Here is a 16059-nt window from a genome sequence, read left to right as displayed (position 1 = left end):
AAGTGCTGTGCAGGCAGTGAAACACTAAAAGGTCTTTAAGGTCTTCAGTGTCTTCAATGGGAAGACATGAAATCCAATGCATTAAGTGTGAACTTAAAAAAGAAGCTAGAAATGCATTAGTCTAGACAGGAAAATAAGCTCTTGGAAGTTTATGGTATGGAAACAAAACAGGCTATTGCCAAATCATGACTTTGTGTTTGCTGAAACCCCAATGGAGAGTCTCCACACAATACAAACGATCAGAGATTCTCCTGATGCCTGCTACAATACTGTTCTAACACTAATAGTGTATATCTTGGACAACCTTGAGGCTTCATCAGGATATAATTAACAGAATGCAACAAAAAAATGAGAGAAATCACCAAAGAAGAGCTTCAGTTGGAAAGTTTATTTCAGTAGTCCTTCATGGCAGTTAAGACAAAACACTTAAAAGTTTGCAGTTCCAACATGCTAAACAATCATTTAACAAAAAGACATGAACGAAAGATCTGAATGAAAAAAATAAAACACCCAATAGAGAATTTGAAACCATATAAAAGTGCATTTTCATTCTTTAAAGCGACCAACACTAGAGGGAGATTCAGCGTACAATTAACATTTAGGCTAAACCAAAAACCACTTTTCCATTCATGCAATCAATCACTTTGACAGACAGGGTTTTAGAAAGCAACAGTCCAAGCTTTTAACCAACATCACTTCGTATTTCCAGTGTTCGAGTTGAATGACGACCCACAACGCCAATGATCGGTCAAAAGCACAGCTTAAGGAACGAAATGCACAGTAGCTTTAAACGTATTCTTTCCACGTTAAATAAAAGACGTTTCAGCTGGAAGAAAAAGAGTTACAGTGAGATCCCAAACTAAATGAAGAACAAGTACGGTATATCCATCCATCCAAACAAATAATACTGCAACTGATATGAACTAGATAAGAGAATATTCATCACAAAAGAGTTAAAAGAGTGCATTGTGCAACATCTCTGGTCAAGCTTTAGCAGAGCTTCATACAAACCTACACACACAGAGACATGGGACACACACGTGCGCTCACACACTTACACCTGCTGACGTACAGGGCCATGCATCTGCATATAGCTCACCGTTAGTATACCTGGAGTCGTGCAGACGAAGGAAACAAGCAGTGGCACACAATCGGACAACACAGAGTACATCACACGCATCCTCATTCCAATCTCTCAGGCTGCTTTAATATAGTTAAACAGACATGCATACCGACGGGGTCACGAACACTCACGCAGTCACGCACGCATCCTAAATGTAGATCACATGCACATGCAGACAAACACACACTGCGCAGACGCACAATACAAAACGTGCTCTCCCACAGGGAGAAGAAAACCAACGCATAAACTCCACCATCAAATAAAGAAGCGTTAATACGACAATTGTAGTCACTTAAGCTCATGAATAACGACCAGTTTCTGAAGGGGAACCACAAAAAAGAGGGACGACATTTTCATTAAAAAGCAGATCAGTCCAAAAAGTCACACTTACTCCAATATAAAAATACAAATTCACTAAATAACTATAGAGACAAAGTTGTATCGATACTGTGTGGGTCTGGTAAAATCCTCCGTTCCTCCCCTATGCTAATGGCACTTATGTTTGAGGGATGAACACTTTTTTTTCCAAGTCAAATAAACGTTATGGTGAACATCTGATAGTCTAAAAGAGTTTCACGCACGAGCCCCTTACCATGAGCCGAATGCATAAACGGGGTCGAGGTTCAATTTGTGGCTTAAAAAGCTCTCATTTTGCCTGTGTAGCCTGATACATCATTATTTTGGTCTAACGTGTAAGCGTGCGGTAACGCTGCCTAGCTAGAGACTCTGAAATACTATCTCTCTGGGAAAAAAAATTCCTGTTAGGCACCTTTGTGATCATTGCAGCCGTGTAAGACGTGGAATGCAGAAACGTGTTCAAAAAAGCTGTTGAAATGTTGCCAAATTGTTTAAAAAAAAGGTAGATACATGCAAGCTAAGATCTGAAGAACCAGGCACGATAAACTGACTGATCAAAACTAAATAAAAAAACAAAACTTAAAACTAACTACAAAAACAAAGCTAAACAAAAGTTAAAATACAACAAACTAAATGCAAAACTAAATTGAAAATAACTTAATACAAAACAAAAAAACATGCCTCCTAATGGCTGAATGCAACAACAAATATAAGGCTTTGATAGCTTAGAATTTAACATGAACAATAATAAAATCAAAACCAAGGGTAAAGTTGTCAAATAGATGCAGAAAGCATCTGAGGTGTGTAAAAACAATTATATTTTCTAAACATTGTTTTTAAAATAGGGACTGCATTTCTATTATTCTTTGGAACTTAATTTCTGGTTATCTGGCATGCGTCCTGTTGTCTGAAACAAATAAAATACATATGTGATATAAAAACAAAAGGGAGTGTTTCATGTGCCATTAATGATTAGGAAGTCACAGTCAAAGACCATTACCACAAATGTTTCTCAACACCTTTATCACCACCCTCATCAACAGCACATTTTTGGCTGTAACACTCATAGCCGAAGGAATGGCGGAGGAGAGAGGAGAGTCAATTCTTTTTGCTGTTCTCCTCTGTTTGACAGACCAGAAACCATACTGACCGCAGGCTGGGCAAAAATATGCTAGAGCAGTGCTTGTGTCTGCTGTTGAACATAGAACTACAACACAGCAGAACTTGTTTTTTTTTTCTCCCTCTCAAATACTGCTTCATTTTTCATATCCATTGTTGCCCAGGGTGCCCTAGGCTGGCCAAAGTTAAACTCACAGGCTTCAGCTCTCTGTCAGCCATGAAAAAGGTGAGTGACCGCTGAGAGGGGGCGGGGCCCAGCGAGCCGGATCTCACCACTCACTGGTCCGTTGCTTGGTGGTGTCATAGGCTCTGATGACCTCAGACTGGGAGAGCACTCCGTTCTCATCCTGTGAGAATGCGTAGCCGTCTGTAAACAAGGACCCAGAAAACACACGTTAGATAAATACACTCCACTAAAAAACATACTGCTGGCAAACTTACAAAATGAGTGATACAAATAAAATTTTAATAAAAACATGAAGCAAATAAAATAAACAACATGCAATAAGGGGAAAGAAATTCTAATTTTGTGTTTATCTAGAACAAGTCTTTTCTTCAATCATCACCAGGGTGTACACTTTGAAAAAGAAATAAAAGATTATTTAAATCTGAAGGAAAATTATGTTTGCAAATATTACTAATAGCACTTAAAGTACCGTTCTCATATTTTTGAGAAGAAATGCACAAGAGAAATAAATATAATTAATGTAACATCTTTTACTTTTCTAAATAATATTCTGTAAAATTACATTATGCATGAATTACGTAAATTATATATAATATTAATAGTATAATAATAAAAAATGATAGACAACTTTATTTTATTATAAATAAATATTTATGGTCATAAATAAATATATATTTGCCCAGAAAAAAAAAATGTTGGAACATGGTCTGTAAACTCAAAAGAGGATTCAAAGGCTGTCTGGATTATTCTGTAGTTGGGAGTCTAATCGGGGGTTTAATAAGCCTTTACAATGACCTACATACACTAATGGGACCAAAATGTCTGGAAATATTTGCAGTGGTCCAAATTAAAGGAGGTCTTTTGTCTGCAGAAAGATGCAGCAAAAAGACATCAGTATGCACAGCATCCTGACTGCCTGCTTCCAGAAATAAACAAAAAAATTCAAATTGGTCTCAGAGGGGACCTTGCAAAAAACCCGACTATGGCAGTGTGGGTGGGCTGGCTGGGACGATCGGGGTAGTCAATAGTAATTATCTTGGCAGACTCTAAACTGAAGCTGGCAGGAAATAAGCCAGTGTGAGTGTTGTAATATCAGATTATTGATTCTACCTGGAAAGCTACTCTTTCTTAAAAAAAGAAGAAGAAATGTGGCTCATTAGATCAAAATTACCTATTGAAGTCTACTAGAAAACAGGTCTGCTCCTTTGATTTGGACTCTAAGTCTATCAAATCCTAGTTAATTCAATATTAAAGATCTCGTTCATACTGCCGCTATGGTCTCTACAGCACTGCACACTGGGATTGGCCCTTTGATCCATGACTCACCTTATGTCTCAACCGACTCGACCTCTACCTGCTGACCTGAGGGGGCACATGCAAGAGGCCGAGGAGGGCAATGCATGGTGGGAATGATAGCGGGACATTAAAAAGATTAAATATGACTCTGCCTGTCAATCAAAACAGCAGCAGCACATGCACAGGTGGGGAATGGGAAGGACGTGATGGACAATGCAGGTTTAATTATGGTGTCAGTATGTATTGTTTTTGTAAGGCAACTGCATTAATATTTAGTGACATGAGCTAAGGGGTAAGAATGCATATAACATCAGACTATCACTGAACGTCCCCCATCCTCACCTAAAAGCAAACACAAAAATAGAGCAAATAAAGAGAGGTAACAAACAGAAAATAAAAATAAATGTAAATGTTAAACTATAAAGAAATGAAAAGACAATGGTTCTCAACTGGTTATACTACAGGAGCCAGATTTAATGGCTATTTCTTTTTTTTTCTTTCTTTTTTTTTTACACAAACGTACAAAAAGAATGTAAAAAATTATATCTAAAATATAATTATAAATAAAAAATGTTCTAAACAAAAATTTCAATGATTATTTAATGAAATACAGTTAATAAATTACGTAATTAAAAAAAAAATTAATGGGAATTTTAAATGGTTTATAATTTTATAATGAATTTGTATAATTTTATAATAACCGTTTATTCATATTTTATATATATATATATATATATATATATATATATATATATATATAATATAGATTTTTCCATCCTTAGCTGCATTTTGCATTTGTTTTCAGCATTGTTTTCGCCTACTGTTAGCAAACCTCAATCGGACCTGCAGCTCACCAGATGAAAACCACTGAAAGGAAGCACATGAAAACTGGAAGTGTAGTATAAAACAGCATATCCAGGAAGGAAATGTTAGTAATTTGTTAAGACTGTGTGCATGTGTGTGTTTGAACTCTGTGGCTGTACATACTATGACCTCATGAATGAGCTTTAATAAGTCAATTTTGTACTGCGATATCCTCAACAAAATTCTCCAGATTTAACACGGAAGGCCAAGTTATTCCCTGATAAAACATGAGATTCGAGTCCCTGTGCCCAAAAAAACAGCTGCCTGAGAAGGAACCCTATGATTGGTGCCATCTCAGTCTAACTTGAGGTTTGTTAATGCAGCTGTTGCTTTCGAGTAATATTATGTCTACATAAGTACCTATCTGCAGCTGTCAAGAACAACCATCCTCACCTAATTTTCATGGGTTTTGGTTCAGATTTGTACATCTGTGAGTGTCTGCAGTTGCATATCCATAAGCCCTTGCGTTTGAGAGTGAACCTGCATTTTGATGCTGCACATAGGGATGGTTGGGTGTGTGTGCATCAGTGATTCAGCATGAGTCTGTCTGTGATGGCTGCGCGGTGGAGAACATGTAGGTGTGTCTGCGTCCGTGTGCCTGTGGGTGGCGAAGGACATGTGTGTCGCTGACGTACGGAGTAGATTCTGCTGCATGGAGTCGGACCGGTACAGACTGACGGTGCTCTTCTTAAAGACGTTCTTCAGGAGCTGGGCTCTCTCAGTCAAACTACAGGGAAGGACACAAAGAGAAACAGTAATGAGACACAGACATCATTATGCGCAAAATGTACAGCTCTTTTCTCGTCCTGCAGAAGAGCGATCGAATTAAAGACAAATTTCCTGCTGGACAGATGTGTCTCCAGTGAGAGGTTGAGGAGACAGAATGAGACCGGGGCCGGGAGAGCAGCCAGTAGGATCGTTTACACTTGGAGGTGATCCCTGCTGATCCGCTGTTTTTGCTTGTTCTGTTTTATTATGAATTCACGAGGAACGGCCCTCACCTCTTCCCATGCACAACAGCTCCTGGATCTTTCGACAGCGCCTCCAACTCCTGCACCTCATCAACCAGGGTCTTAAAGCAGACCTTTTTCATACTGAAACACAGGGGGAAAAAGACAAACAAACAAACAAACAAGTCAAAAGTCAAAACTATGACTAAACCCCTCAAGGTGGAAAAAAAAATGTATATAAGAATGCATTTAACTTCAGACTATCACTGGACATCCCTTATTGTGCCCTCAAAAAAAACAAACAAATGTGTGTATAATAAAATGTGATAAATAAATACAAAAGCTGGATTTTTAGAAGTTCTAGCTTACAGTTAAAAGAGTTTGTTACACAAAAGTACCGTAAACAAAAACTGTTACAATTTAGAAATATTTAAAATAATAATAATAATAACAATAATAATAAAATAGTATTTTTCCAAAACAAAACTTAAATATTTAATACAAATATTTTTTATTATTTATTTATTATGATTATTCTAATTTATAATTAAATAATAATTTGGTTATTACAGTTTTCATAAAAAAAGTATTAATTTTAATTTATTCCAAAGTCTTCTGTCCTCTAAAAGTGAACCCCCCCCCCCCACAAAAAATATTATAATAAACTAATAAATAATTTATTTAATAAATACAAAAGCTGGTTTTTTTAGAAGTTATATCTTACAGTAATACGGGTTTGTTACACAAAAGTAAACAAAAAGACTGTAATAACAATAATAATAAAAAAATATTTTGTTCTATATTATGATTATTATAATTTCATTAAATTATTATTATTTTTATTAATGCAGTTTTTATTAAAAATAATTATAAAACATTATTTTGTCTCCTATGTATGCATGATTATTTATTATTTTCTGCATTACAGTATTTGGCTTTATGTTAATCACTTTATTTAAACAATTCATTTAGATTTTTTTGGTTTCAGGTTTCTTGTTCAAATACAATCGCATTATGTCAAACTGACTTGAAATGGTTATTCTTTGGCTTAACACAATGTTAATTTTGAGTAGCAGGATATTTAAGTAGCAGGATAGGGAAATAAATGTTTTAAATAAAATGATTTTTATGCATATTTTATGTTTTTTTTTAGCAAGATGATAATATAAGAACATTTGTAAATGTTTAATGTTCTATTACGTTGCTATTTAAGTTTCTGTCACTTTGGTATCAAGCGTGTACTTTGGTAATAAAGACCTGCTAAAAAGAATTTATGCTGATTTAATTAAAAAAGCAACTATAATGGGAGAGCTGGATGCAATCAATACCATCTTTAAACTGCCAAAATCTAACATCATATGTGTAAAGAAGATTTAACTTGCTATGTTACTGTAACACTTTGACTGAACTTCATTTAATCATGGAGTGGTTCCCCATGATGAAAACATGTTATTTGATACTTAATGTACAATGAACTAAAGTGAACTGAGTAAACTCAACTTAAATTAGAAATGTCCAAATAAATGTATTAGTTTGTATCCAAATCATTTGATTCAATTGTGTGGAACCACTCTCCATGATTGAATCATGTCCTGGCAAAAAGTTATTTTTTGAGTGTAGCAAGCAATTTAAATTATACGTCAGTACTTTTAAAACTGTATACATGACACAAACCTTTGGTGACCACATAGAAAGACAAGTTCATGGTTTAATGGCTGCTACTGAAGAATCTCAACTTACACTTTGTAGGCCACATCAAACACCAGAGAGGTGATGGGAATGAAGATCAGACCCATCCAGAAGACTCCTGAACTGAACATCATTTCTGCCTGGGAAACACACACACACGCGCACACACACACAGATGAGACAGAGTACCAAAGAGAAGAGTCTAGCTTTCAATCACCAATCTGACCAAAACTTGAAAGATGTAATCTAGTTAAGGGGGGCTGGGATGTGTCTCATCCTGGTACATTTTAAATGTGTGTGTGACAGATGAGAAGCCAGACAGACAAGAAGAGGTGAAATGAGAGACCGATGAGAGAGGCAGTCTGCTGGAGTACGGATCCCAACTGTTAACTGCTAATGGTACTTCCCAGATCACCTCTTTAAAACCCTGACCCCAAATGATGACTCTGACCTATCAGAATGCCTGCTTCACATGATACAGTACATGGGAGACAGTGGGGTAAAATGTCACCATATTCAAAAAACAAAAAGGTCTATCATTACACAGCTGTCTGTGTCTGTCAGAAACAAATATAGATAGGAGATAGACAGATATATAGATAGATAAAAATAAAAAGCACATTCTCCCCCATGTGTTTGAAAATATGAAATGCATATGGAAAGTAAAGGAATATTAGCCACTGGAATCACTCCATAGAGTGCCTTAAAAGTAAAAAAGTAATTTTTCTGCCAAACTACTTCAACCTGGGCTGAGATAAAGAAAAAGCTGTGAAGGCCATTATTTGTATCATATTTTAAAATGGATGAAATCAGGTATGCATAAACAGCACTATCTGTTATCACAGTCAAGATTACTGGATGTTACCACCAATCACTCTTAGAAAGCACTGCATGGTACCAAGTGCAAAACTCAGACACATAAGTCTTCATTACTTTAATGAATCAGTTCATATCTGGAGTAGTTCATAAATTTTCTGCAATTCCAAATTGGAACAGAATAAACTCGTTATCTCAATATTTTCCACAACCAAAAGAGATGATTCCTAAATGAGAGCCAAAGCAAGGCCAAAATCGGAAAACATCCATCTGCCAAAATACACTCATTAATTAAATAAACAAGCAGGGAATATATTCATCTGTCTTGAACTGGGTGATACTCAGACAATCAGAAATAATCTCTCAGATAATTATTACAGTTTGTACTTTCAGCGTTAATCGTAACAGTCACATTCAAATTGAAGAGTGCCAAAGCCTATGAGGAAGCGAGGAATTTGGAGATAGACAGAAAGAGAAAAGGAGAGAGAAAAAGAGTAAAAGAAAGGGTGCTCTGTGGTTTTACAGGGTCTGATTTACAAGACGGAACAATCTAACGTGGGCTATTGGGGTGTGAGATGCAGTCGTCTGTGCTTATCCTGTTTGCTTTGGCCCAGCTGCGTTGAAAATACCTGTCATTAAATGTCAAAGAGCACCGATCCACCCTCTTGCAATGCCATTCAAACATATGCTTGCACCACTTGTCTAAACTCTGTACTCGGAGACAAATCAACTTCCTGTAATGGAAACCAGTAAAGGCCCCAGCACAAAGCCGAGAGGCACACCTGCCTGAAGCAATCTACCAAAGGTTTCAGGTGTTCTCAAATTAGCTAATCTACTCACCATTAAAGGAAAATAGACTTTGATGTCTAACAAAACATCAGGGAGGCAGGAAATCCCAAATGACTGGAAATCAAAATGGCTTCCTCCACCCTACTAATGTCATCTTTGACCCTGAATGAAACAAGTGTTCTGTATTGCCAAGTAGAATTAGAGAAAATTGTACATTTGTGAAAAGATATTCATGGTGTGCTGGAATTCGACAGTCCCAGAGGTAACATGTAATTTTCACTTTGATAACGGCAGTTTAATCATTTTCATTGAGGCCAATGTATTAAACAATCAGACAGGACCAGAGGGGTTCAAAGACATTAAGTATGAATAAATCTAGTGGTGGGAATGTAAAATTGGAGTCAATAATTTAAAAAGTATAATGTCAAACTTCATTAATATTTTCCTACTAAGTTTTATGTTATAAATACTCTTAAAATCAATAAACAGATTACTTTGCTATGAACTGTACAATTAAAAATAATAAAGTGAACATACAAAAGGTTTTAAACTGCATGTTTTTTCTAAAATTTCTATGGATAGTTCTGGTAAAACACAAATCTATTTGGCTTTTGAAAGCATGCAGGCCATAGGTGTATTTTTACGGCATAATAATAAACCACTATGACCCTGTCTCAGCTGGAAATCAAGGGTGTCCGCATCCAATGTTTAGACAGGACATCGACTCACTCTGTCTCTGTTCGACACATTCTCCAACAAATATACACACACATTATGCAACTTTTCTGCTGGAAAAACCCATGTAAGCTAGTAGCCAGCCACCATGTTCCATAAACCAGCTTAAACTGGTAGGACTTTGGATTTGTTTATGGTCCTAGATGGTATACCGATGTTCTACAAACACAATTAACAGCTAAAGCAGATTATTTTAGTTCGACGCCTCTCTCAGCCTTAAAAACATCATGCATGCAAATATATTAAGTATGCAAATACTTAGAAAGGTAATTGTAAAAAGAAATGCCCACATACTGTACACAAAGCATCCCATCCTTTGTCATAAGCAATCAAAGCACTGAATGTGCTCTCCAGAGCTGGCATGTGTGCGGTTTGAAGGGCTCTTCACTAAAGCTGAACTAAAGTTACCACTGAATGGGGGGTAAGACTATCATATTACCTTATTGGATTTGGCCACATTGTACGTGCGACTTGGACAAAATCTGATGCTAAATGGAAATCTGACAAAAACAAACTATGTAAGCACACACTGTAAACCACAATAAGTTGACACATACACAAACCTTCATGCACAAACCATAATTAATCAAAATGACTATATTGCTCTGTCAGAAACACACATTAATGGACCATTTAAAATCTTCAATCAGGTCTTTCAAAACCTGAAAGCAAACGTTGACAGATTCTATTAGCGCTTAAACCATGCATACTGAGTCTGAGTGTTTATCATTCAATCCCACGTGGTAACTTCCTCTGGTGATTGACAGGATGGATTAACTATGCCTGGGTGCACTAATCAGCGGTGCTGTGAAACAGCAGAGTTGGGCTGCTCATGCCTGCCAGTGATAATGTTGGCCCAAGAATGTTAATACCATCCATTGTGATGGTAAATATGAGATGAGAACAATTCAGACATGGTCATTCACCCTCGGCCTGGCCCTTTGGCTTTAGGAACTACATACTAATGCCTGAGCCAAGCCGACTTTATCCACGTTCACACACACACACACACACACACACACACACACACACACACACACACACACACACACACACACACACACACACACACACACACACAGTCATGTGCAAGAAGAATAAAGAATGTTTTTCCTTTTTCCCCCCAAAAACTAAATATTCCACTTGCAATTAATTCAAATATGCTTTTATTATAAGCCAAGCCAGTCATTCAAACAGTCTAATGTCAACTTGTGTATATAAACAACCTAATTGTAAACGTTCTATCAAAGGTCCTCTAGTCAGTTTGTGGTTTGAATGTGTAGAGCATAGTGATTCAAAGTCCCAGTAGACCAGATACAGCTGGAGTCCGATCTAATACCCGTTGTTTTTGAGAGAAAAATAGGAAGAGAAAAAAGCAAGAGAGACACCCAATTCCAACAGGGCTTGCAAAAACAGCAATTCTCATTTTGTCTCAAGGCATGGGGAATGGAGGTATTCACAAGGCCTTCCAGTGTCCAGTATGGAAAACACACACTAATATCCCATCATCCCCATGTTCCACTCTTAGCATGGAATATCTCCATAGACTGAGGGAAATTTAGGAAAGACTATCTGAAAACAAAGAACTCAAATAAATTAACATTGGCATACATTCTGAGTTTGTAGAAAATTAGTTACTCGGTTGGACGAAAAACACATTCAGAGCACATTACACACTAATGTACTGGAAAATATTACTTTAAAACATTCCAAACTTCATCTTCATCTCTCATACCATGAGGAACATAGGCGGCTCAGGTTTTACTGATTTCTGGAGTTACAAGTCAAATCTCCATGACTAGTAAGACAAATACCTTTAGTACTCAAAGTGCCACAAATAGTGCAAATTTCAAAGAAACAAACCAACCACATTCTTTATAGAAAAGGGAAAACACTGAAAATCTGGAATTCAAAACCAGATTAAAAAAAACACTTCCAGGACACATTTGGGATAATATTTTACATTGTGATCTATTTCTAGGTCACTAATCAAATAAGCAAATCTGTGGCATTGACCATGTGAACTCCTATGATCAGATGGTTAGATGTGCTTGATTCCATTTGGAACATTTCAATTTATGATCATCAGGTTTTACACAAACTTGTGGAAATGATGCAGCTCAAGAGCAGCTGCCAATAAAGCGAAATAGGTATAAACCAAATACTGACATTCTGAAGTATTTTTTTCACTTAATGTTTTTTACTCAGATTTTTAGCTGATAAAATAATTTGAAATGAAAATGCAATTAGATGATTAGTTTTAGAATAGAAACGATCGAATCTGAAAAAAAAGTATTATATTCTAATATATTTTCTAACTATAATATAAACTGTAGCTTTTCAACAGAGCTTTTTAAGCAGCACTGTATACATTACAATATAATGAACTAAGATATTTGACTAAGATGTCGGACAGGAATTGCCTGACAGGTTCGGTTTAAAAAAAGTTTGAAACGGAGCAGATCTCTCTCTCTCTCACACACACACACACACACACACACACACACACACACACACACACACACACACACACACACACACACACACAGTTTGCAGTGTGACAAGAGCAGCAGGCTGCAGTTTTATCTGCTGATAGAGAGAGTGAGGCTCTAAAGGTGAAATCTTGTACATCAAAGAGAGTGGAACAAGATGAATGGTCTGTCTCACACAGATACCAGGTGCACTTGAATAAAACAGACCTGTCTGCTGCATTCAATGGAAGAATGGAGAGGAATGCACCACAGAACACTTTCAATGCGGCTACAGCTAACCTTTACATCACACCACTGACATCTAAAAGATCTTTTTTGCATTGCTGTAGCCCTTGTTTTATTCACTGTGACTTTCTTTAGAGTGTTATCTAAATGCTACATGCCTTTGGATGCAATATGTGATGTGTATCTGTTCAAAGGTTTATTCATGACATGACTGGCTGAATGTGTGTGTCTTTAAACAGGTGTGTGAGACGAGGAAGGCTTTGTAATGGCAGGTGAGGTGATAGTTGGGTAATCGGCAGGCTCTTGATGTCAAGCACAGTATCTCAAGTTGCCTTGAGTGTGACATGGTGTGACAAGACTGTCTGAAATAGTGCAGTAGATGACTAGATCAAAAGTATATTGTTAACATTCATTATTTGACAGTGCATAGCAATTCAACATTATTAATTGAGTAGTTGTTTTAAAAAAAGTAGCTGACTAGTCAATCAGTCAATGTTTAGCTTATGTAAATTACTATAGAGTGAATCCCGCACATGTGAGATGATGCCAATGATGTCCTGAATGGTGCAAAAAACTGACGTTGTCATGGTTTCTGTCAGCCTCTGGGCAGCCCATGGTTTATTCAAGTTTTCGAAGGTTTTTAGAGCAGTTCAGACCTTCTCAAAGGTCTGTGCTTTTATTCTTTATGAACTTTATAAACCTAGGGTTGACTGTTTCAAATTTGCATGACACTACAAATAAAAAAAATTTGCTGTCACAGGTTACCATATAAAACTACACCATACAGCTGCACGAGGACGTGAAAAAAAAATCATTTTCGAATGTAATTATGTAATTCATAACTAGTCGACACAGGCCCTAAAACTAAAGCAATCAACTAATACTCCAAACCATTTGCCAATACATTTTTACAAAGAAATAATGGAATTTACAATTCAAGTTCCTTTACTCTAATCCACTACACATGTTCAATCAGCAGGGATGCATTAAGTGACAGTAGAGACATTTACAAAGTAACAAAATAATTATATTTCAATTAAATACTGTTCTTATTAACTTTCTATTCAATCTTTTAAAAAAATAGAAACATTTCTGAAAAAAACAACAGAACTGCTAATAATAAGAAATGTTTCTTTAGCACCAAATCAGTATATTAAAATGATTTCCGAAGGATCACGTGACACTAAAGAATAGAGTGAGAACTGCTGAAAATTCAGCATTCCCATCAAAGGAATAAATAACAATTACAAATGTTTTGATCAAATAAATTAAACCCAGGTGACCATAAGAGACTTCTTTCAAAAACATTATAAAATCTTTTCAATGATTAAAATATTCGTGACTATTTTCATAGTACTCCAAGGCACTTCAAAAGAATACTCCTACCTCTTCTGAAGTGCTTTGGAGTACCATGAAAATGTCAAAATAATGATGCATTGTGTGATATGTAAGAGTGACAATTCAACTAAATAGATTTAATGGTGTGCCATGTCTTTTAACTCTTTCCATCATAATCGTTTTCCCCTTTCTCAGCCCTTCAGGCAGCTGTGGCAGCAGTCAGAGATTGGTGTGAGGTGGCCCAGAGTTCAGGTGTGTTCAGGTGGGCTCTCTCTCAGGTGTCCCCCGCGCTCTGATGTAGTGTCGTTGCTATGGTTCCCTTCAGCATTGGGTTACCCTGAGCCTCTGGGGTCTGATCTACTCTACTACCCTACATGTAGAGGGAAAGAGCTGATAAAAGAGCCCACTTGACTGGCCATTCAGGACGGGTGTGCAGGACACACATGAGATAAAGAGGCTACTGTTACACAACGCCAGATGCTGGGATAAAAACCTTGAATGCTTTTGAGAGTATTTAGACAATGCCAACAATGTGTGCGAACAGAGCGTTCTCATATTGATGTTCAGACATTATATAAATAAATAGCAAAACAGCAAACACACATTAACTTTTATTTTATCATTGATTAAAACCATACCAAACCATTATAAACACACAACTATTCTATCTGGACTCCAGAACATCTGAACTCTCACACAAGCAGTTGTAGACGTTTTTAAATCGCACTTCTTCACAGGTGACACAAATAGGGCCTATTAGGCCCCATTAGGAGATTATGAGGTGAGAAAAGAGCAGAGACCTGTGGTGCCCCAAGGCCTCATGGAGGTGTAGAGTTTCCAGTCCACTGCTCACCCTAATGAACACACACAAACTCTTAATGCTCAGATTATGGGATAGATAGTGTAGAGCCCCAGGCGAAAAAAAGGGTGGTCTGTGCATGTGTTATATCACCTGACACATCCAGAGCCCCAGGGATAAGGATGGTTAGTGTGTGTTTTTAGCTTAATATAGTTTAAAGACAAATTTGATTTATAAAGCTAGTTCAAAAGTTTATTAATTCCAAAATTATTAAGACTAAGCAATGTCTCTGTAAGGCTAATTTTATTTAATCAAAAACACTGAAAGATAGTAATTTGCTAAATATTATTACAATTGACAGTTTAACACCATGTTCTAACTACTTTTCCATATTAATCTGAGCTTTTGGCCTAACTTGCAGCGAAAAATCGTTCGTATTCCGCAACGTCGCGGCTGGAACAAAAGCAAACAAACTATATGATATTGATAATCTCAGGTACTGATTGTGTGCTTTATTCAAAGTTAAACATATACAGTAGTTTACCTCAGATCTCGCAAATAAATAAAAGCAAAGACGTACATTAAAACTGTGAACTCACTGTGAAACAACAAGCGTATTCCATGGAATCTTGTCGCGTTGCATGTAGTTAGGACACAGTGTAAGAGCCACTTTCTATTTAAATAGGGTTTAAAATGTCATTTATTCCTGGGATGCAAAGCTGAATTTTCAGCAGCCATTACTCTAGTGTTAGTGTCATCAAATCACTGTAAGACTACATTCACACTGCAGCAGAATATGGTACTCTCAAAAGTTACGCTGTGCTACACGTGTCCAGTGTTTGCATGTTTGCTCTAGTTTGTGCATGATAACAAATGTGACAAATTCTCCATTCTCACTTTGTGTCAAATGTGGCAATACTCCATAGATTTATGAATGTTTTTACTTTAGTTACTGACGCTACAGTTACAGGTGATAGACACAAACAGAATGATCTTGACTCCTTTTGCACATTCATACAGTATTTGAGCTGCTAAGCTGCTATTTGAATAAGACACTTTAAGGCCTACAAGTAAATGTGGCTGTCAAAATCTCAAACACTGAGTGTGTGAACAGACTAACATGCAGATTTAGTGCTCAAATTATTATGTTGAAAACTGCTGTGCAGCTTATATTTTTGTAACATTAGAATGTCATTGCTGTCACTTCTGATCAATTAAAAAAAACAGCAAAAAATTATATGTAAATAAGCAAAACTTTGTTGTTACCCAAAACTTGTTTG

General features: G+C 36.6%; 1 protein-coding gene across 5 annotated transcripts in view; it reads right to left on the bottom strand.

The window, feature by feature from the left end:
• Nucleotides 1–369: 369 nt before the first annotated feature.
• Nucleotides 370–16059, bottom strand: part of LOC132109663 (phospholipid-transporting ATPase IA-like) — a 143981-nt gene continuing 128291 nt past the window's right edge. For 4 of the 5 annotated variants that reach the window (XM_059515926.1, XM_059515925.1, XM_059515927.1 and 1 more), the window contains 4 exons: nucleotides 7637–7725; nucleotides 5948–6040; nucleotides 5582–5673; nucleotides 370–2966 (listed from right to left, as the gene is read on the bottom strand). In XM_059515926.1, the coding sequence (XP_059371909.1) occupies nucleotides 2869–2966; nucleotides 5582–5673; nucleotides 5948–6040; nucleotides 7637–7725 (372 nt within the window). In that variant the 3' untranslated portion in view covers nucleotides 370–2868. Of the gene's footprint in view, nucleotides 2967–4112; nucleotides 4149–5581; nucleotides 5674–5947; nucleotides 6041–7636; nucleotides 7726–16059 lie in introns of all 5 variants that reach the window. The other variant, XM_059515928.1, reaches the window with a different exon arrangement.

Source organism: Carassius carassius, chromosome 29, assembly GCF_963082965.1.
Source record: "Carassius carassius chromosome 29, fCarCar2.1, whole genome shotgun sequence".
Taxonomy (NCBI): Eukaryota; Metazoa; Chordata; class Actinopteri; order Cypriniformes; family Cyprinidae; genus Carassius; species Carassius carassius.
Note: the sequence above shows the minus strand (reverse complement) of the source record. Positions and strands in the feature narration are given on the sequence as shown.